The 23740-nt window shown below is 41.9% G+C and overlaps 1 protein-coding gene across 2 annotated transcripts in view; it reads left to right on the top strand.

Annotated features, from left to right (window-relative positions):
- Nucleotides 1–21223, top strand: part of LOC131258075 (DNA-directed RNA polymerase 1B, mitochondrial-like) — a 41575-nt gene extending 20352 nt beyond the window's left edge. Inside the window, exons 12-19 of one of the 2 annotated variants that reach the window (XM_058259124.1) lie at nt 606–690; nt 3508–3660; nt 3863–3937; nt 17508–17597; nt 18208–18255; nt 18429–18543; nt 18639–18742; nt 20355–21223. In XM_058259124.1, the coding sequence (XP_058115107.1) occupies nt 606–690; nt 3508–3660; nt 3863–3937; nt 17508–17597; nt 18208–18255; nt 18429–18543; nt 18639–18742; nt 20355–20465 (781 nt within the window). In that variant the 3' untranslated portion in view covers nt 20466–21223. The remainder of the gene's footprint in view (nt 1–605; nt 691–3507; nt 3661–3862; nt 3938–17507; nt 17598–18207; nt 18256–18428; nt 18544–18638; nt 18743–20354) is intronic. The other variant, XM_058259125.1, reaches the window with a different exon arrangement.
- The last annotated feature ends 2517 nt before the right edge of the window (nt 21224–23740 follow it).

Raw genomic sequence — 23740 nt, 5'->3', positions numbered from 1 at the left:
CTGTATGTTTCCTGATGAGCAGCTCTGTAATTTCTCAATGTACAGTCCCGAATTAGCATTCGCTTAGCAGTTAAACTGCACACTCAGGGCCCAGCTTTTGGTGACAAATTATGCATATGTTGCTCAAGAGTTTCCACCATTGGATGATTCTAATTGTTCAATTGGGGCACATTGGATATGGACCATTGTTGTAATTGTTCATTTTTGTCTTAAGGCTAGGTCTATCTGATATGGTATATGTCATTGCTTGGATCTTTCCATGATGGGTCCAGAAGATCAATGGTTTATATTGCAGAAAGGTGGAACCCATCTGTATCATCTTGGTCGAACAAGAGAATGTTGTATCTTTCAAGCATCATATAGTACCTCCCATTACAGACACCTTGAGAGTCGTTTTCAGTTTCCCTTGCATGCATTTAATACACACCATTGACTATCTTGGAAGATTTCAATGCATTTGTTGATGAAATTTAGAAAGTTGAAGTATTTCTTTTTGCCACATATAGTCCTCAAAGGAATCTTGCTTGCTTGTCTGATTTTAATAGTTTTAGTATTAGTTCCTAGCTCTGAAGCTAATTTCACCATGTTTGATGCTTGTGTTGCAGAGTTCTTGATATAATGCGGAAAGACGCGCAAAATGATCCTGCAATAGATCCTAATGCAGCACGCGCTAGGCTTTTAATTGATCAGGTTAGATTATGTTCTTTTCTTGCCACCCTTATTTGGAGGGTATTAGCTGCAGCATTATTATTATTATTATTATTATTATTATTATTATTATTATTATTATTTTGTAGTTAGCGGTTGGATTGTTATGTCCTTTCTTTGGGACCCTCATCGAATGGTGATACATATCAAGTCATCTCATGATACTGGGACCTCTTTTCCAGTAAAATTTCATAATTGCTGCCCCCACCCCCCGCAGAAAAAAAGAAGAAGCTCTGGTACTGAGAATTAGTCTTTTCAGAGCTTGGAAACACACAAGATAAAATTTTGTAATCACTGAAAAAAGTGTATTCTAGTACTAAGCATTGGGCTCTTCAGACCTTGCAAAAATAGTGAAAAAAATCTATCAAGATCCGGGCCAAGTGGCATCTGTCTGTCTTTTTATTTTTAATTCTTTTACCCCCTTTAATTTGAGTGAATTTCAGTTATCGTTTCAAAACGAAAAAAGAAAAAGTGGAAAAATATATGCTTCAGTCATTAAGCTTACTTAAATGGTTCTTACATTTAGCTCAAGTCAGGTAATCTCTTGGATCTCAACGGAATACTTTTCTTCGATTGGTGATATCATGTAACCGTGCATGTTTTGCCTCTTGTAATGCTAGGTCAATGATGAAAATTTCCAAATTATTACAAATTCATCTTGTTTGTAGTAGCTTCTTGATGTAAACCAGAAAATGAACCCGAAAGAGTCCACGGGATTTTAATAGAGAGATGGAGAAGAAGACAAGTGCACTCAATTTGAAATGGTAGCTTAAGCTACACATTCTCATTCAAAGGCCTACAAAACTCAGCTCTATGAGAACCTACAAACTCAACTTATGAAGGTCTACAAGTCTCAACTCACAAATAGTCTATAGAGGAAGGGATTCCAAAATTTAATTAAAATACTCAAACTTGATTTTCATTCGCGTCCAAGGACCATACATATAGAGTTTTCGAGTATTCTAGAGAAGGAAAAGAAATAAAGATTAGCATAGGAAAATGAGATAGAAGAGATAGGGACTATTCAGGGAGTAAAGGCAAAGTTGGCTTCTAGGGCAAGCCATAACTATCTCCATTATTTATTTATTTATGGGTTCTCATGGTTTCCATGTGCATGACAAGGGTTCCAAGCTGCATGTGGTGCTTTCCAAAGTGTATAAGAGTCCCAAGGTGTGTGAGAAGTTCCAAGGTGCATGGGTATAGATTGCACTTGAGTCGTTCCAAGGCTTTGACTAGTCAACATGCTTTTAGCAATCCTTGACTTGTCAAAGGGAACATGGGCTGGAGTCTTCGGACTTGGGCTTGAACTTGTGTTAGCTGGATTGGGCAACATGTGCAAGATTGGGCCTGTTTGCATCACTTCTTCTATGTTGATAGTGGATAACCGACCAATGCACTAAAAGCTCCAGAGCTGATGGGGAAGGACCGATGTATCCCTATATGTAAGCTCTCCCAGGCAAACCCAGCCGAGACCTCCTCGTGGGCAACCCCCACATCGCACGGTCCCACAGTGGGCCCCACCTCGTGGGTATTTTGCATCTCACAGACCTCACCTCATGGGCCACCTTACCCCAATGTGGAGATATGGAGCATCCTTGGATGTCTGCACCAAGATTCTCCCACATCATCCACACACACCGGTGAGGAGACTCGATTTCTGGGCTCCTGCTCTGATACCATTCTAGTAACAAACAACTGACTAGCGCACGAAAAGCTCTAGAACTGATGGAGAATGACCAGTTTATCCCTATAAGCAGGCCTTCCTAGGCAAACCCAGGCGAGTCCTCCCCATGGGCAACCCCCACATCGCATGGGTCCCTGAATCTCATGGTCTCACGGTGGGCCCCACCCCGTGGCTATTCCGCATCTCACATACCCCACCTTGTGGGCCACCCCACCCCATTGTGGAGATATGGAGCATTCTTGGATGTTCACACCAAGATGCTCCCACATCATATGTTGTAGTGTACTGGATATAAACGTAACATCACAACATGCTTTCAGAAGCCTTATAACCAATTGCAGACACTTATTACGAAAGAATCATATGATTTTTGGCCTAACGATATGCATATTATACCCACACAGGGTTTGGGTGAATGGCTAGCATCGTGGGTTTACTCCCCACAGATGCGAGTTCGATTCCCCTCCCCGGGATTAACTGATGCACGTGGTCTTGGAGGTGATTGCGTGCATCCGCAGGGATTAGTCTAGCCTTAAAAAGGGGCGGGGGCACCCTGCCGTTAAAAAAGATATGCATATTATCTACAAGCGGTACCCAATTTTAATAATTTTAACAGTTAATTTGTGGTATCCCACCATGGATGGCAATTCCTGAAATCCTCCAGATTCGACATCCTAACCCTTTGATTAGCAGCTTGAAGATAGTTGAGGAAGAAATACATGACTGGCTAAATTTAACGGAAGATGGACCAAAGGTTGAATGTATAGGATCATTCGGTAATGGAGAATTCTGGGGCATTATCCATGGAGGTGCCTGTCAGATCATCGGTCTGGATAATTGAAGCATGGGTCCTACTTGTAAAGAACCTGCTTCTATATGTGAAGGCAATCTTCTTAGGAGCACTGAATTTTTCTTTATTGGGTGCTGGGGATCATATCCTTTCTTTGATATAAGAACTTGTCTTGTAGGAAACATTTTTATTCTTGGTCTATTCATTGGATATGTGATTTTAATAAGAATGTTCTACTGAGCACATGAGTTTTCCTTTGATCTGCATATGAAAACTGTCTATTAACAATACTATGGCTAACAATCGACTTTGACCGGGCTTCTAGGTGGACCGAAAGCTTGTGAAGCAGACTGTCATGACATCAGTTTATGGTGTTACTTATATTGGGGCCCGTGACCAGATCAAAAGAAGGTTGAAGGAACGGGATGCTATTGCAGATGACCAGGAGCTATTTGCTGCATCTTGTTATGCCGCTAAAGTAAGGGTGTATTTGGCAATTTTTATTTTTACTTTTTCAGACTTTTTTTTTTTCTTTCTTTTTTTGGATCTTGTTAGAGTTTTTACTCTGATGGGTCTAGCATCTATATTGGGCATCATAATGTCTAAATTTTCTCAAGCTTTGAAGAATTATGATAACAGCAGCATTATCTGCCGTCTTACATTGTCCACAACTTGAGCAGACTACCTTAACCGCTTTAGGGGAGATGTTCCAAGCTGCACGTAGTATCATGAGCTGGCTTGGAGACTGCGCAAGGGTATGTGTTCCTTTTGTTGCATGACATATTTTGTTTATATGAAAAATAGATGTAAGAATCACACATCAAGTTACCATAGAAGTTCCATTAAAGAACACTTCGAACATTGCCTTCCATCAATTCTGTTATATTTGATTGGCAGTAGTCGCCATCGGTAATCTGGTCCTTAATCAATCACTTGTCATTGTACAATCTTGCTTGTTTGTTGCTATTGTTGGCTCATGTAGCGTCTCTTGATGGTCATGTGCATGGACAAGTCAGATGGCTGGTTCCTAGTGGAAGTGGTTATTCCTACAAACTAGGGAGTAAATAAATTCACTGTTTATTTGGTGGTTTGCTTTTATCCATTTGCACATTGAACTGAATAATGGGAGCTTGCAAGCAACCTTGTGTGGATGAATCATATGGGTACTGATGCGTTGGTTAGAGCTGTACACGAGTCGAACTTGGCACAGCTCAACTCGGCTAAACCACTAGCTAACCCCAGGTCAAACTTGGCTCGTCTCGGTCCTCGAGCCTGATTGGCCAGCTCGGCTCGGTTCGGTCAGTAACTCGGGCCAATTCTAGCCGTGTTCGAGCCAAGATCAAGCCTCAACGGCATTTTCTCAAACACATGGAGTGCACCTTCAATTTCTCATGGAATGTAAAACAGCAGCATCGGTTTACAGGTGTTTCATCAAACACTCAATAGGCAACATAAAAATCAAGATACAAGGGTATTTGTTTCATATCCATACCTTCCTTGCCACCAGCCGACACTTCGTTGAGTCATTTTATCAAACACTTACTGAGCAACAAGTATATCAAAATAACCAAGTCACCGAACCGGTTCGATCCGAGTTCGATTTGAGTTGGGGTTCGATCCGAGTTGAGTCGAGCTCGGGCAAGCTCGAACTCGGCTCAATTTTTTCGAGCTAAAAAAATCAGCTCGACTTGGCTCGAACTTAGTTTCGAACCGAGTTGAATCGAGTCGAGCGAGCTAACCGAGCTAACTCTATTTGTGTACAGCTCTAGCGTTGGTTAGGGCTGCAATTTGGGTTCGGATGAATCCGAACCTGTCCTAACCCAAGTTTGGGTTGGGTTGTCAGGGTCCTCAAGTTGGGTCAGGGTTGGAGAACTCCAACTCAAGCTGAAATTGGGTCAGGAATAGTCGCATGTATTTAGCTTGGGTTACGTGTAAAGAAAAGCCGGAGGACTTCATTTCCCTCTTCCACTGCATTGAGACTCGGGGTCGTCCTCTATCCCCATCCATTTCTCCTAAAGCCAGGCATCCCAAGCTCAACTCCAACAGAGAACTCCAAGCTCTTCATACCGATTCCACCCCCTTTGTTGGGATCGATCAAGTTACAGCCTCAGAGGGCCGAAGGGGTAGATCAGTTCCTAGATGATAATCTTATCCTGGAACGTCCGAGGGGTGGGCTCAAGTCGGAAGCGAAGCATCATCAAAGATAATTGTTTTAAAAGCAAAGCCGACATCATTTGTTTGCAGGAAACCAAGGTTTCCAAAATTTCTGATGGGCTTTCCTGATCCCTATGGAAGATGAAAGACATCAAATGGGTGGCGTTGAATGCATTTGGTAGTTCGGGAGGGGTTGTTATGGCCTGGAACTCCGCAGTCTGGTCTCTAGATCGCAATTGGGTGGGTAAGTTCTTAGTCTCAATTATCCTTAAAGAAGTAGCATCCAACTTCTCGTGCCTTTTTACCTTTGTGTATGGTCCTAATCTAGCAGAAAGAAGGACTGAATTCTGGGAGGAGCTTAACCAAGCCAGGAAGCTATACAGCGACTCGTGGTGCATAGGTGGGGACTTCAACATCACCAGATTTGTAGAGGAAAAATCCAGCGGCAGGAAAGTTTCTCCGGCGATGCGGCAGTTCTCGAAATGGATCAACAATCATGCGTTGATCGACCTCCCTCTTGAAGGTGCCAAATACACATGGTCGAACGACAAGGCCAATCCAATCTGCGCGGGATTGGATAGATTTCTCGTCTCGACAGACTGGCTAGACAATTTTCCCCTTACCTCTCAATCGGTGCTCCCTAGGCCCACTTCAGATCACTGCCCGGTTATCCTCAGCTCCACAGAGGAAAACTGGGGGCCAAAACCTTTCAGATTCGATATATCCTGGTTAAGGATCGACGAATTTCATCAGCTTGTGTTGGATTGGTGGAAGGGTTTCTCAGTCGAAGGTTTTGCAGGCTTCAGACTATTTTAGAAGCTCAAGCTCCTTAAGGGTAAAATCAAGGAGTGGAAGAATCTTGTCCTTTGTAAAAGACAGCAAGAAACGTCAGCGATTCTGGAAGAGCTTCTTCTTGCAGACTCCTCGACAGAAGACGCGCCCAAGACAGCCGACAGCTGGATCCAGTGGGCCAACCTTATTTACAGATACTCAGCAAGAACTCTCGAAGATGAGATCTCTTGGAAGCAGAAATCTCGGAATTCCTAGATTTCGGAAGGTGACAAGAGCACGAAATACTTTCACAATATGGCAAGTGTGTGAGCGAGAATCAATAAGATCAAAGTCTTAGAAGTTAACAGGGTTCGGATCGATTCTTAGGAAGAAATCTCAGAAGCAGCAATCGATTATTTCAGTTCCCTTCTTCGTAAAGAGGACTGGTCCAGACCGAAACTTGACCTCCTTACCTTTGCTCAAATCTCTGTAGAAGAAGCCTCATCCATTGAATCCCAGTTTTCGATAGCAGAAATTAAGGAGGCGATCAGTTCTTTATCAGGTGACAAAGCTCCAGGCCCTGACGGTTATCTGATTGCATTTTTCCAGTCGTTCTGGGAGGTGTTACAGGGGGACTTCATGGCGTTCATTTCTGAATTTCACGATCGGAGTTGTTTGTCCAAAGAGCTGGGAGCAACCTTCATCGCTCTCATCCCAAAAAAAAAAGGGCGCAACTGCCTTGAAGGACTTTCGGCTGATCAATCTCGTAGGAGGGCCTTACAAGATTTTGGCTAAGATCCTTGTCCCTCGTCTGAGAAGGGTTATGGGGAAGATCATTTCTGAGAACCAAAGTGCCTTCATATCGGGAAGATAGATTATCGATAGTACCTTGATTGCGTCTGAATGTCTAGATTCAATCCACAAAGCCAAGTCCAAAAATATTCTTTGCAAACTAGACATTGAGAAGGCTTATGATCATGTGGAATGGGAATTCCTTCATTACATGTTGCAGAAAATGGGCTTCGGTGCGAAGTGGTGTGGCTGGATTAAGGAGTGTGTGGGGACAACGTTTTTCTCAATCCTCCTCAACGGATCCCGCAAAGGTTTTTTTGCTAGCTCTAGGGGCCTCCGCCAGGGAGACCCTTTGTCTCCTTTTCTCTTCTAATTGTGGGTGAAGCCTTATCCAAGATGTTGCAAAAAGGATTAGACGCTGCAATTATTGGAGGTGTTCAAATCAGAAATATGCCTCCCATATCCCACATTCAGTACACGGACGACACCCTGCTCTTTTGTGAAGCCAATCTAGAAAAGGCGAGCAATCTCCGCACCATAATCTGTTGTTTCGAAGCGGTCGTGTCTTCATGTTAATCTGGCAAAATCCACTTTGGTGTTAATATGGAAGAACCAGAGGTCTCCGAGTTTGCCGATCTGTTTAAATGCTCCATCGGCTCCCTCCCTGCGACTTTTGTTGGTCTTCCACTCTCAGTGGGAAATCCTCCCAAATCGATGTGGGACAGAGTCATCGAGAGACTCGAGAAGTATCTCGCCTCTTGGAGATGCAAGTATATATCTACAGGGAGTCGCCTTACAATGATTAAAGCTGTCCTCTCCAGTCTGCCGTTATACTACATGTCATTATTCAAATGTCCAAAATCCGTTCTGGACAAGCTGGAAAGCCTAAGACGTGATTTCCTTTGGTTCGGAAAAGGGGATAAGAAAAAATTCCATCTGGTCGACTGGAACACGGTGTGCCTTCATACTAGAGATGGTGGCGCTGGTGTCAGGAAGCTGAAGTGGATGAATAGGGCTCTGCTTGGAAAATGGACTTGGAGGCTCGGGTCTGGTCCCGGGGCCTTGTGGAAAACATTGGTAAAATGTAAATATGGCCGGTTAGTCGGAGGGTGGTGGACCAAAGACTCAACAACCTATAGAACGGGTGTTAGAGATGAAACAGGAAGTTATTCAAGGGATCCACTTCTCGGTTGGCAATGGGAACAACATTTCTCTTTGGAATGACACATGGATAGGAGACAGTCCCCTTAGAGAAGCTTTCCCTCTCATCTTTTGTCTGGCCCCTAACCAAGACTCACCAGTTTCAGCCAGCTTTTCCTCTCTCGGCTTCAAGTTAGTGTGGGACATCCCGTGTCGCAGAAACTTGCAAGAAAATGAAATCTCTGAGCTAGCGGCCCTGTTATCTCTTCTTAACAACAGTAATCCAGATCAGAGCGTCCCAGACAGTATCCTTTGGCATCAGGATAAAAAAGGGATCTTCTCAGTCAAGTCCCTATACAGTCAGATTCTCAACAGCCCCCGTTGTTCGACAGCCCCCTTTGCAGATCACACGTGGAAATACAAACTGCCACCAAAGATTGTGGTGTTCAGCTGGATGGTTAGTAACAGGAAGGTTCTGACAGTTGACAATCTTAGGAAAAGAGGTATGTGTATTCCTAATATCTATCTTTGTTGTATGATGGAAGCAGAATCGGTTAACCACCTCTTTATCCATTGCCCCCTTACGCTGTAGTTATGGTCAAAGGTTTTCTCTTGGTTCAATATCTCATGGGTTCTCCCCTCCTCTTCCGTCAGTTTGGTTAAAGCTTGGCATGGGGCAGATTTTGGTATTTAGAAAAATCAGGTTTGGAGAATGTCGTTAGCGGCAGTGTGGTGGGCGATTTGGGAAGAGCGTAATGGGAGATGCTTCAATGGGGAGTCTCATGCTGTTGGGTATCTTATTAGAAGGGTTCATTTCCTCATAGTGGAATGGGCCTCCCACACGCTGTAGGCAGCCAGTAGCCTTTTGTTTTAGTTCCCTTCTGTTTAGGGTTTTTGGGCTGCTATCTCAGCGGGCCAATCCCCCTTGTATCATTCTTCTTTTTCTTTTATAAAATTTCGTCTCTTCTAAAAAAAAAAAACAAATTTGGGTTAATGCTCCTCAGGCTGAAATTTGGGTCTGGTCGGGTCGAGTTGTGGGTTGTGTCCTTTGAGGTTGGGTTTTGCTTTTGGTTTGACTTCTCAACCTAACCCAACCCACTGGAGTGGTAGCCTTAGCGTCAGTGCATGTATGGTATACTATTGCGCATGGCACATACAACCGGGTCTCTTGTTTCAGTGATTAAGACTTGGGGCTGGTGTGCGAAATTCTAGACTGGGAATTCATATCCTTTTGATTAGTTACTGGGGAAAAATTGATGGGGACATCACGCGCACGCACACACACGCCACCTCCTATGCACGTACGCAAGGGGGAGGGCCCAACCGTCAATCTGGATCGATGACGATGTCCAGGGAGGGCTTCCTACTTAGAAGACTGAATTTTAGTTCGCTGGAGTGGGCCCGATAGTCAAGTAAAGCCCATCATGGGTTCTCATGATCGTGGCCCACTAATCTGATTAATCTCCTATTTTAAGTCTTGCTTATTAATGTTATTTAGAATATCATCGACGGTTTAAATTACTTTGATTAGTTATTATTTTTTATTACTTCATCGCCAAGTAATAGGTTGCGCATATGGCGTGAGTTTTGGGGTATAAGGTTTTATTATAAATAGACACCCCTTGTAGTCTTTTTAATTCAATGAAGATTAATAAAATTGTTGCGTTTTTCTGCTCTAAATTTCTGAATTGTGAAGAGTCAATTGGGTGCAAAACCCTCCCTTCCTCGAAGGGCTGACTACCGTGGTGCGAAGCCACACCTATCCCGATTCGCTCCCACCTTCTTCCATCCATATTTCTCCTCCTACAAGCATTCCATCTGCAAATCTATCAATATTTGCAGCCGTTTTTCTCTCCACAGCAGATTTTCAGAATCTGGCCCTGTAGGAAGGTTGAAACTTCGACGGAGCACTACGTACAAACCGTGCATCAGATCGAGCTGAGATTTGGAGGTTTTGGAGTCCATCCCTGGCTGACCAAGGCCAAGGTGGCCTTTTTTCTGAATAGTGGGCCCCACACACGTGCGGCCGGGATCACACACACGTGCGTCTGGGCCGTTGTTGCTGTCCACGCATGCGATACTTCTCTGGTTTGTCTCTCTCCTCTCATTCACTCCGCTTTCACCCAAAATCCTTAAACCTAACCCTAAATTACTCAAATCTCCAATTTTATGCCTTTCTTCAACCTTAGGGTTCCCCGAATTGAAATTTTTGAATCCCTTGGATTGGGGGAATTATTTTTGTGCATGTGTGGATGAATTTACCCTCATTTGATTATTGTTTGGTCTATAATTTTGATTGATCCGGCCCTAGCATGTGTAGGCCTGGACCCGCATAGATTTCCCTTGATTGAATGCTTGAACTTTTGTGTGGGATATGGAATTTTGTGTAATTGTTTCTGAACTATCATGATCTAAAGCCTGGTAATCTTGCACATCATATTTGAATTTCATGTCCTGCATAAAAAATATAACAATAGTACAATGCCAAAGGGTTTTGGGGCATTGCACAAAATGCCCTAGACCATCAAACCATGGGTCCCATTTGTAGGTTCTCATCGTATTAGTGCACGTGTACCATATTATTTCCCTTGTATGACTGCCTGTGTGTGTTAATGTGGCAATATTGTCTAATTTTTCATATGATGAGAACATCTGAGTAATAGTCAGTACCAGAGGAGGAGAGTTCCCGTTTCTTTATGGCTAGGTGATCCATACATGGGGCCCTTGGGCCCAATTTGAGTGCCTAGTCCGTTGAAGACTCCATAATGAAGGGACATTTTCACATTGGGCTCGAGTGGGATGGCCTGTGGGATGCAGGGCACACTCGGGGTGGTCCATGTGAGGTGGGCCCCATCCGTGTGTAGCAGAACCCATATGAAGTGGGGCCCACGAGGGGGGTTCGGATGAGGTCCTAACCCATGATATGTGGGGCCTGGGCTATGAGATAAAGGGATCGATTCGCCATGCTCTATCACTTCAAGCTTTGGTTAATTGTTCTGCATCAAAGTGGTATCAGAGTGGGAGGTCTCATGTTCGACGTCACCGGGGATGATTAATGCAAGGGCATTTTCACACCGGGCTCGAGTGGGGTGGCCTGTGGGATGTAGGGGCACACTCGAGGTGGGCAGCCCGTGTGAGGCGGGCCCCATCCGTATGAAGCGGGTGGCTCGTGTGAAGCGGAACCCATGTGAAGTGGGGCCTACGAGGGGGGTTCGGCCGAGGTCCTAACCCATGAGATGTGGGGCCTGAGCAATGAGATAAACGGATTGATTCTCCATGATCTATCAGTTCGAGCTTTTAGAGCAAGTGGTTAATTGTCCTGTATCACTCCGTATACATGATCGTGCATCTTTGAAGGCCCCACACTGGGAAGATGGATGTGGGTTACTTAGTCGGACCATTTGGACCATTAGATTTCGACCGTGGGCCATTTTGACCATTGGATCATCGTCATTGGACATCTTGGTTGTGTAACCCACAGGGTCATGAAATAGTTTAGTTTATTTAATTGTTTATACATTTGTATGTTTTTTGATTTGGCTTAAATTTTACCAAGTTTAGGGAGTTGGGAACAAATTTTATTTTATTAAGCGTCTTTATGTGAAACTTTTTATATGAGAGCATCTTTTTGTAAGAAGTCTTTTTTGAGACTATAAAGGCTTGGACGTTCACACCCTAGCCCATTATTGTATATGAAATTAAAAAAACTCTTTCTCTTTGCTCTGTGACAAAGTAAAATCCCCTGTGCTTGGAGCAATTTGGTGTGATGCCATGGAGTGATTCCAAGTTATCATTCTCTTTCATTCTCCACCATCAAAATGTATTTCTCGTCTCTCTCTTTCTCTAGTTTTCTTCTCTTCTTCTCCATCAATAAACCATCTCTACATCTATCCTTGTTTTTCTCTCTTCAACCTATTCAAGCCGTGACCCATCCAACCCGAACCCAACCTACCTTGAACTAAGCTCATGTCCGTACGGATACACATGTACGGCTGTCCGTACGGACGACCCTCTTGTTCCATGGCCCTCTTGTTTCATCTCCCTCATTCCTCTCTATCCCTTGTCCTTCACTTCAATCTTATACTTCAAAACCCAAAGTCCCCAAATTCCAAAATATAAATCCCCAAATTACTAAACCTAAATCCCCAAATTCCTAAACCTAAAACCCCAATTCTCAAAATCTAAACTTTAAAACTAGACCTAGTTTAGCTAAAACCCTAATCCTAATTTCCCCAAAATCCCCTAATTTTGCAAAACCCCTAACTTTTCTAACAATCTCCAAATCCCAAAACCACAGTTCTTAAACCCTTTAACAAATCAAGAGATTCCCTTTAGAATTAGATCAATTCTTATGCTAGATGGAAGTCCTGCTTTACATAGGTCCTATCTAATCATGTTTTATAAGATTTAATTGACGGGTTGTGATTTAGTATTAAATGTGAGCATAGTTAAATACTTGAATTCATCAACCTTGTGATTGATTAGCATTATTTTTTGCTTAAAATTGTTTTAGTTGATGATCTCATTACATGATTCTAGGTTAGATCCGTCTTGCATCAAATTTTGGTATCAGAGCCTGGGTTTAGCATACGACTTTCGTGTTTCCTGTGGAGTAGGTTTTTCATATTATCGTGTTTAGGGTTAGCAATCTTCTCATTCTCATAACATTGCATCTAGAATCGTTAGTTCTTAGGTTCCGGTTTATGGCCACTTGTATTGGGGTTTTAGGCGACACTCAACAATGAATTCGAAACAACTTGCTGAGGCTATCAATGCCATCAATAGCCGTCTTGCAGCCATCGATGCTCAAAGTAGAGCCACCAGTAACTAGTTGGCAACCATTAGGAATGAAATTAACACTCGCATGAACTAGTTGGAAACTTCCCTCTAGGCAAACCCTGACAATGGGGAAGATGTCCAATCTCATGTGGGAAGTGAAGTTGGAAGACGTGGAGGAGGCCGTGGCCATGGTGGAGTGCATAACCATCCACCACATGGAGAGTATCTAGACCACCATGATCCCGGTGATTGTGTAATGAGGAGTGTGAAGATTGGGGCCTCGAACTCCGTTGGTCGCTTGGACCCCAAGGCCTTCCTCGATTGGCTTACGAATATAGACCATTATTTTGAGCGGTACGATATGTCCAACTATTGACGAATGGGGTTCGCCAAGATGAAATTGGTGGGTCAAGCCAAGTTGTTTTGGACAAATGTCGAGCGGAAGATGGAGAAGTTTAGAGATGATCCGGTCTCACTGTGGGCTGAGATGAAAGAGATCTTGAAGGAAAAGTACCCACGTCTCTCTTATTACCAAAAGCTTTTGGATACGTGGCAATCCTTTTGTTAATGATCAATGCTCGTGGTTGATTACATTGCCAAGTTTGATGAATACATGATGTGATGTAACATCGAAGACTCGTTAATGACATTTTCTTGTTTCAGGATAGGCCTTCGACCCGAGCTTCAGTGCTAGCTAATTCCTCATGACGTTAGCACCCTAAAGCATGCCTACCAAGTGGTGCAAGAACTTTAACGGTATCTGAAACCGAAATTCATGAGGCGATTCAACTCTTGTTATAGCAGCGTCAAGGCCACTCCTTAAGGAGCTAAGCTTAGTCTTGGGAGTTAATCCAAAGCCCCAAATGGTAGTCCACTCAAGAATAGGGATGTGAGGGACAAAGGTCTAGCCAGCACTAGTTCAAGGGGAGGTGAGCATATGCATTGCTACAATTGCCAAGGATATGGTCATGTCGCATACTAGTTCCCTACGAAACAACGATGTAAAGCCCTCATAATTAGCGAGTTGGAGGAATATGCAAATGATTAGGGTGATTGTGAAAAAGAAGAATATTAGCCCGAAAACGGTGCTAATGATGAAGAAGTTGAAAGAATTGAGATTGTACCATTTGTAGTTGTCGGATGCGCTTTAGCCCAGGTTAAAGAGAGTGATGATTGGCGCAAGAATTCAAATTTTCACACTTTTATGTTAAGTGTGGCGACAAAAACTACAAGGTGATAATTGATAATAGTAGTTTCACCAATGTGGTCTCCGCTAGCACTGTAAATTGTTTGGGTTTGGAACCCATTCCTTACCCTCAACCATATTGAGTTTCATGGGTTGATGCATCCTCGATATCGGTCCCTCAACGGCACCTTCTTCCCATTCAGTTTACTTCTTACAAAGACACGCTATGGTGTGGTGTTTTGCCTATGGATGTAGGCCACATCATTTTAGGTAAACCTTGGTTGTATGACTGTGTTGTGACACTATTCAGCCGCTTGAACATGTGTTCATTTATGTATGAAGGTAATTGGATAAAGTTAAATCCTCTTCCGCCTAAGAGCACCCTGGAGAAGAAAGAGCACGTCAAGAGGGGTGATCCTAAAAATGTGAGGAAGTCCCAGCCTAAGTCTCTCCACATAATAAACGCCAAAGAGTTTGAAAGGGAGACTAAAGCTTTTTCGATGGTGTATGCCCTCATGGCAAGAGCGGTCACACCCGAGGCTAGCGTAGAGTTGCCACCTAAAGTGAAATTAGTGTTGGAGGAGTTTATCGATGTTTTCCCCAAGGACCTACTAGATGAGCTTCTACCTATGCAGGACATTCAACATGCCATAGATCTTATTCCCATGTCAGTCTCCCATAGACCTTTAGAGTCTACAGATGCGTTCACACGCCACATCCATGATTTGCATAATGAGATTAGAAAATGGATTAGTATGAGTAATGAAAAGTACAAGATATTTGTGTACTCTCATCACAGGTTTCAAGAATTTCAAGTAGGTAACTATGTGATGGTTCATATAAAGCCATAACGGTTTCCGCAAGGGGCCTTTAAGAAATTACAAGCATGTAGTGCCGATCCTTATAAGATATTGAGAAAATTGGGCTCTAATGCGTATAATGTAGAACTTCCACTTGATATGGATATTTGTTCTACATTCAATGTGGAAGAATTTGTGTCCTTTAAGGGCTCAACAACTTCACCCTCTAGCCCCTGTTCCGACCCTCACATTGATCTAGATAGCTCTCTTGACCTGTCCCACGAACCATGGCCTCTACTAGATCCTTCTTCCTAGCCTTTGCCCTCACTACCATCCATAGCTAATAAAAGAGAAGATTGAAGATATTTTAGATGAGCAAGTGGTTTTCACCAGACACGGAGGTTTTTAGAAGTATCTTGTCAAGTGGAAGAACAGGTCAGAGTCAGATTGTAAGTGGATCACAGAGGCAAAGCTTCAAAGGTTAGACCCGGATCGCCTTGAGCATTATCGTAGCTTTATTTCGCCACATGAGGACTCTTCTCAGCCGATGGGAATTGACAAGGACATTCGAGCACGAATTAGAGTATACCAGATGAGGAGGATAGCTCCTGTTTCTTTATGGCTAGGTGATGTATACACAGGCCCTGTGGGACCAATGCGAGTGCTTAGCCCGTTGAAGACCCCACATGCATGATCTAGTGTTTTAAATAGCAGTAGTGTTGCATAGCATTCAACCCTTTGTAGCGCGTAGCGTGTGGCATAAGCTACATGATACATCTATTTTTTAATTTAAAAATATGATGAGTAGTAAGAAAAAAGCAAAAAATATAAAAATGGCTAAAAGTTGATTCATTTTTTCAAGTATGTTCAAGCAAGTTATTAATTATCATTTATCAAAAGCCAATCCACATATACAAAATCAAATCAAATCAAATAATTATTACGTCAACGACTTTCTAAGCAAACCACTTTAATTAATAATGTTTAATTGAAAAGCACAAGTCACAACTCACAATTATGAAGAGAAATAAAAATCCCATAGGTTAAAGAGTATGAAGTACAATAATGATGTCATATATACAAAGAGGAGTTTTGGAAAACCCTTTTTCTTTTAAGTTTAGTTTCAAAGAATTTTTAGCATGTGAGTTTCACACCAACTTTAACTAAGGATCACCACTATTTTAAGGAAAGGTAAACAAAGAAATGTTTAGTTTTAACTTTAAATTTTAAGTCTTTTATAATGTGAGTTTTATACAAATTTTGACAAACAAAACTTCAAAAAAAAAAAAAAAAAAAAAAAAAACGTTATAGCATACGTTACATAGCTGTAGTGTACGCTACAACCCCTATAGCGTATGCTACAGGGGATTTACGTTATTTAGCTACGCTACGTAGCGTACGCTACTGCTACACTACGAGCGCTATTTGAAACAGTGGCATGATCATGCATCTTTGAAGGTCACATATTGGGAAGATGCATGTGGATTACTTAGTTCGATCATTTGGACCGTTGGATTTTGATTGTGGACGATTCTGACCTTTGGATTATTGTCGTTGGACATCTTGATCGTGGACCCCACGGACCACGAAATATTTTAATTTATTTAGTTGTTTATATATTTGTTATTTTTTTGGTTTAGCTTATATTTTTGCCAAGTTTAGGGACTTGGGAACAAATTTTATTTTATTGAGCGTCTTTATGTGAAACTTTTTATATAAAAGTGTCTTTTTGTTAAAAGTCTTTTTTGATACTATAAAGGCTTGGACGTCCACACCCTAGCCCATCATTGCATATGAAAAAGAAAAGAAAAACTCTGTCTTTGCTTTGTGAGGAAGTAAAACCTTCTGTGATTGGGGCAATTTGGTGTGATACCATGGAGTGTTTCCAAGTTATCATTCTCTTTCATCAAAAGGTGTTTCTTCTCTTTTCTCTCTCCCTCTAGTTTTCTTCTTTCTTCCCCATCAACAAACCATCTCCACATCTATCCTTTGTTCTTCTTTCTCCTCAACCCAATCACACCCTAACCCATCCAAACCCAACCCAACCAAGCTCGTGTCCATATGGTCATACGGACACACGTGTATGGCTGTCCGTACAGACGGCCCCCATTTTCCGTTGCCCTCTTGTTTCTAAACCTCAAAACCCTAGTTCTCAAAACCCCAAGTCCCCAAATTCCGAAATCTAAATCCCGAAATTCCTCAACCCAAATCCCCAAATACCCTAATCCTAATTTCCTCAAAATCCTCTAATTTCACAAAAACCCCAAATTTTCCAAAATCCCCAAATCCCAAAACCCTCGTTCTTAAACTCTTTAGCAAACCAAGAGATTCCCTTTAGAATTAGATCAATTCCTATACTAGATGGAAGTCCTACATTCCATAGGTCCTATCTAATCATGTTTTATAAGATCTAACTGACGGGTTGTGATTTAGTCTTGAATCCAAGCATAGTTAAATACTTGAATTCATTAAGCTTGTGATTTATTAGCATTATTTTGTACTTTAAGTTGTTCTAGTTGATCTGTTGATGATCTCATTACATCATTCTATGTTAGATCATCCATCCTGCATCATCATGTTATTTCAATTTCTACATTTTATAGTTAATTCCTTAACACTTGGCATTGTGTGCGAATTGTAACTATTCTTCTTGCAACTATCATATAAATGGATGCTTACTTGCAAAGCTTGAACCTTGAATAGGTTATTGCTTCGGAAAATCAGCCGGTGAGGTGGACAACCCCCCTTGGACTTCCAGTCGTACAACCATACCGCAAATTAGGAAGGCATCTTGTAAGTGCCCCCTGAAAAAAAAAATCACACAAAAAAATAAAAATAATATATATATATATATATATATATATATATATATATATATATATATATATATATATATATATATATAAAGCCTATTATTTTAGAGGCATTCTATAACATTGAATCAAAAGAATGCGTTTCTTTTTTAGACACAGCAATGTACAGATGGATCACCTCTCAGTAACCTAATATGTTGATCTGATAGGGCCATAATGGGATGGGCTGGATCCTAATGTCTTCCCGTATCAGATGATCCTAGCCATCTGATGAAAATGGACTAAACAAGCGATATCCACACTTAGTAGGGTCCCAATCAAATGGTTAGGATCATTGATTGGGAGGTATTTTGGGGGCATCTCCCATCCACCATGTAGCCCATTATATGAGTGATTTGATCGCCAAAAGGCAGGCCCATATGTTCATTCTGTTGTGCCAAGTGTATGCTGGAGCAGTCTCTGTGTAGTTCTTCTGAAGTTATTAAATTTCCTACCCATATCTATTGACATCTTTACTTTTGTCTTAGTCTATTGAACCGAGAGATTCTTTTCTATGTTGTTGAGGTGTTTTTGACAAATTCGTACTGCAGATTAAAACATCTCTTCAAGTGTTGACTTTACAACGGGAAACTGATAAGGTTATTCATTACTCCTTTAAGCTATTTTCATTTTTAGAGTTCGTTGTTACTGGGATGTGTCTTCCTACTGTCAAAGTATCTTGTAATTCTCGATTTGGATATGAGCAGTTCATATCATGTCATCATGTTTATTTATTTTTATATTTCGAACTCAACAAATTTTGCTACTGCAGGTCATGGTCAAGCGGCAGAGAACAGCTTTCCCTCCAAATTTTGTCCACTCACTTGATGGGTCCCACATGATGATGACTGCAGTTGCCTGCAACAAGGCCGGCTTAAGTTTTGCAGGTTACTTGATTTCCTTTTGTTCTTGTTGGATACTATTCTCGACTGTGTTAAACCTTTTTATTTTTAATTTTCTTTTCCATCATTGATGATTGCAGGAGTTCATGATTCGTACTGGACGCATGCATGTGATGTTGATGAATTGAACAGGATACTTAGGGAAAAGTTCGTCGAACTCTATGAAACACCAATATTGGAGAATGTAAAGTACCTTTACTTTTGAATGGCCTCATTAAGAAATAGGATATTAGGACAGCTAACAGTAGAGAGTAAGGTTGCGTTTGGATGCACAAGTCGATTGAATTGGGACATTCAATTTAATTAATAGATTTAAAAAAGGGGGGGAGATGAGTGATGCATCCGAGTATTTGTATTGTGACAATAGCCCTCAAGCCTTAATGTTGCATCTTGCTTCTTTCAAGTCTAACTTGAAAGTAGCCTAGACTCTTAATATGGATGCCAAGGAAATCACAATTTGGTATTTGCACCTCATCAGACGAATAATTGCAGTTCAATATTGCATCCAAACGCACCCTAAAGCTATTACCCATGCCAAGATGGAAACCACTTGTAAGCCAATACTTATTTTCTTTCCTTCGTGTATTGTTCCTGAAATTTCCTAACAATTAAGGGATCAGCCAGCTCTTTTTAAAGCTGCTTTATCCATGAAGTGAAGCCTTTTCACTTCTAAAGAGTATTATCATTTACGTGGGTGGTTTTGTTTATTTCATTATAGCTGCTGAGATGCTTCTAATTTTGTTTCAAGGGGCATGCTCCAGTGGTAGCAGGCAGATGTGATGCCCAGTGATATGTTCACAAAATCCACCCCGTCCATAAGATGCGTTGCCTTAGCAGATCCCAGACCATAAAGCAGCCTGATCCAAAACTCAGATGGGCCACAAGTAGCACAGGGAACATATTAAGAGGGGAATGCCCACCACTGATTAGGGTGGTGGCCCACTGTGTTGTGTATATCAAGGCAGTTCTGACCCTTCATCCAGGAATGGTAATGCAAATATTCAGGCTGTTTTTGACTCAGGCGGGCCCCACGAATTTCGAGGGTGGGCGTTCCCTCAATTTCTTTTCTGTGGCTCAACTTAGTTTTGAATTGGGCCAAGTTTTGGGTCCCAGGGGTTTTCTGAGGTGACACATTTGATAGATGAGTTGGATTTCATGAATGCATCATGTGGGCCCCACATCTTCCTGGTACCAGTGGAGCCCACTTATAAAAAAAAAAAAAAAACTAAACGAAGTATTCTAGTGCAGATAGTCATGGGTTTGTGAGGGCATCCCATTTTTCTGTTGCTACAAAAGTGTTTTTCTTTGAGAGAAATTTCATACTTAAAATCTTCTTCTAAAACTGAGTGGGTTTTCATCTTCTAAAAAATTCAAAGCCATTCTCACAAAAGAGGAACGCGAACCTGTCTTGCACTTCGGGAGACACAGTCAGACATGCCCACATGGCACTTGTCCAGAGCTCATCAGGTGTGCCGAACCATGGTGCTTGTCCAAACTCCAAGCTGGTCTACCATCCAGTGGGCCATACATAGCGCACATTCAAGGTACATGTAAGATCTACCATGAGTGGACTGCATGATTTTTGGGGCAGCCCATGTTGATGTTGGGTCCCTATTCATGAATAGCCCAAATCTCATGCACGTGCCACTTTGGCATGTGTGCCTGTGATTCCCAATGTGTTGTCTGCATGTGCCGGTCCAATCAAGAGGGCCGCACAATAATTTCTTCAGTCCTACCATCCATGTATTGATCACAACGGCTATATCTAAAGTTGGTATGGTTCTCTATTTATGCAGCTGTTGGAGAGCTTCAAGCAATCGTTCCCATCATTAAGTTTCCCTCCCCTGCCAGAGCGAGGAGATTTCGACTTGAAAGACGTACTTGATGCCAGATATTTCTTCAACTAATCTTCAGTGCTCTCCACTCTTCTTTGTCACATTCAACTGCTGTGCAGTGGCTCTGAATCAGTGGTTCCATTCAATGTCTGGCACTCAATTGGGGGATGGCGGTATTGTATTCTTTCATTTGTTAGCGTGGCAAAGCTGAGGGAGGGTTCCGCCGAACAGGTTCTGCTCTTACAACCCAATTGGACCAGCCATGCTGTTGATGTAAATATATCAGAACAAGATGTTTTCAAGCATGGAAGAGAAGATGTCCATGTATTGCACAGTACCTCTACTCGGGTGGGCCCTATTCTTCCATGTTGTGTGGGCCACATGTGATTTAGGTAAAATCATGGAGAAGCTTGCTACAAAGATACGCATGCATAGAGAGAGAGAGAGAGAGAGAGAGAGAGAGAGAGAGAGAGGCTTGCTTGAGGCTGACTGGCTAACCATGAAGTAAAGAGCAGATTTAGATTAGATAGTTTTTGAAGGTGAACAGATGAAGAATGATATAATCTATAAACCACTCCTTGTTAATCGATGAAGCTGGTTCTATCCGAAGTGAGCTTTCTCCAAATTAGTTTGCGGTCTCGATTCAAGTGGGCCATAACCGAGGAACCTCTGATGGTCTTGAAAGAGCAACTGAACGCCCAGCATAATTTGTATGTTATCTGGAATTTTTTCTCCCAAATGTAATTTATAGAGCGACCCTAAGGAATGAAACATAATCTTTAGAAAGTGATAATGACGAAAATGTTTAGAATATTCCTCTTTGAGGGATACCGCAATGTTCGATACTTGCAGCAGAACATCTGATACCGCATTGTTCGATACTTGTAGCAGAACATCTGAACCATTTATCTTGTTAGATCTTTCTGTTAAAATCTTCAAGATGATGTTTCACAGGCAGCTTCTAGCTAGTTTTGACATTTTCATGTTGGATCTGATTGCAACATGGACTAAAATATCCGAGCCTAAATTCATCAGTAAGAGATGCTACTATAATGTAGATGAGTGTGACAGGGCATCTATTGCACCCATGCTTGGTGCAGGAGAAATAAAGAGTGATTGTCTTAGAAATTCTGTATTTCAATGTGTGTTTAAACTACAAAGAGTGTCTATTTATATGTGAATGAGGCCAAACAATTATAGAAAGACAATAAATATAAAGAATAATATCGTAATATGCCTGAGATTATGATTGTAATATTCCGGCACATGTATGGTAACAAGATCGCACAAATATTCTGGCACATGTATGGTAACAAGATTACACAAATATTCTAACATTCCCCCTCAAACTTGAGATGATGAAGTTAACTTGTGTTTGGAAATAAGATCATGTAGTCGACTCGGTGGATGAGACTTTATGAAAATATCAGCAAGTTGATTCTCGGAGGAGATGGATCGAAGATGTAGTGTACCCTACTGGAGGTGGTGCTGAACGAAGTGGCAATCAATCTTGATATGTTTAGTCCGTTCATGAAAAACATCATTATGAACAATTTGAATGACGTTCTGATTATCACAATAAAGAGGGGAACTAGTTGGCTGAGAAACACTCATGTCTGTCAAAAGCTATCGTAGCCACAAAAGTTTAGTTGTAGTATCAGCAAATGCACGGTACTCAGCCTTAGTACTGGATCGGGCAACAATAGTCTATTTCTTGCTGTGCTAAGAAATGAGAGAAGTACCAAGTAAGAAACAATAACCCGTAGTGGAGTGACGATCGGTAGGATCATCGGCCCAGTCAGCATCAGAATAAGAGTGGAGCTCAAGAGATGAGTGCGATGAAAAGTGAAGACCATAAAACAAAATTCCATTGACATAGCGCAAGATACGAATAACGACAACATAGTGACTAGAGCGTGGTGCACTCATAAATTGGCTAACCAAGTGAACAGCGTAGGAAATGTCTGGGCGAGTAACTGTGAGATAGATGAGACTACCAACCAATTGCCTATACAGAGTGGCATCTGGAAGAGATTCACCATCAATAGCAAGAAGCTTAACATTATATTCAAGAGGAGAAGTACACGTTTTGTTGTCAGTTAAGCCTGCTTTGGAAAGCAAGTCAGAAGCATACTTAGCCTGAGATACATAATAACCATCTGAACCTGAAGTCACCTCAAGACCAAGGAAGTAGTTAAGCTACCCTAAGTCCTTCATCTCAAAATTCTGACTCAGAAAGTGCTGAAGATCGCGAATATCAGGGAGATCATCCCCTGTAATGATCATGTCATCAACATAAAGAAGAATAAGAATAGTACCAGCACCAGTAGTCCAGAGAAACAGTGCAGAGTCATATGCATTAGGGAGAAAGCCCTATTGAGTAACAACAAAACTAAATTTAGCAAACCAGGCTCGAGGGGGCTGTTTGAGACCATAAAGAGCACGACGAAGACGACAGACTTTGTAAGGAGGATGGTCATAGCCAGGTGGAGGATGCATATAAATTTCCTCAGCAAGATCACCATTCAAGAAGGCATTTTTGACATCCATATAAAAAAGTTGCCAATGACGCACAACAGCTATTGCAAGGAAAGATCTAACAGAGGTAAGTCGAGCAACATGAGCAAAAGTTTCCTCATAGTCAATATCATACTCCTAAGAGAAACCCTTCGCAACAAGGCGAGCTTTGTATCATTCCACTGATCCATCTGCCCGAGTCTTGATTTTGTAAACTTACTTACAACCACCTGCAGACTTTTCGGAAGGCAAATCTACCACGTCCCAAGTATGAGTTTTGGTAAGAGCATCTAGTTCATCAGACATAGCTTTCTGCCAAAGAGGGTCTGTACTAGCCTCACGATAAGTGTGAGGTTCGTGAAGAGTAGCAAGGGCATAAAACAATGATAGTCTTGAAGATGAGAAGGAGGGGCTCTTACTCTAGTGGAGTGACGAAGTGTAGGTACCTGGACAGGCTCAGGGGCAGTTGTTGTAGCAGGAGGATTAGCAGACGTGTCAGTTGGATTAGCAGCAGACGTAGAAGGAACGTCTGAGGAGTTTAGCATCTCTACAGAGGAGGTAGGTACTAGAGCAATAGATGGATCAGTTAAAATAAGAGCATAACTGGAAGAGCACTGTGGAAAAAGAGAAAGACTCGTAAACATCTTATGCTCCCAAAACTCCACATGACGAGAAATACGAAGACGTTTGGCTATGGGATCATAACAACGATAACCTTTCTGAGTGAGACTATAACGAAGAAGGCAACAGAGTCTAGATCGTGGTTCAAGTTTGGTGCGTTCATGTATAGGAAGAGTGACAAAACAGACACAACCAAAAACTCAAAGCAA

Source organism: Magnolia sinica, chromosome 10 (genome assembly GCF_029962835.1).
Source record: "Magnolia sinica isolate HGM2019 chromosome 10, MsV1, whole genome shotgun sequence".
In the NCBI taxonomy this organism is placed as follows: domain Eukaryota; kingdom Viridiplantae; phylum Streptophyta; class Magnoliopsida; order Magnoliales; family Magnoliaceae; genus Magnolia; species Magnolia sinica.
Note: the sequence above shows the minus strand (reverse complement) of the source record. Positions and strands in the feature narration are given on the sequence as shown.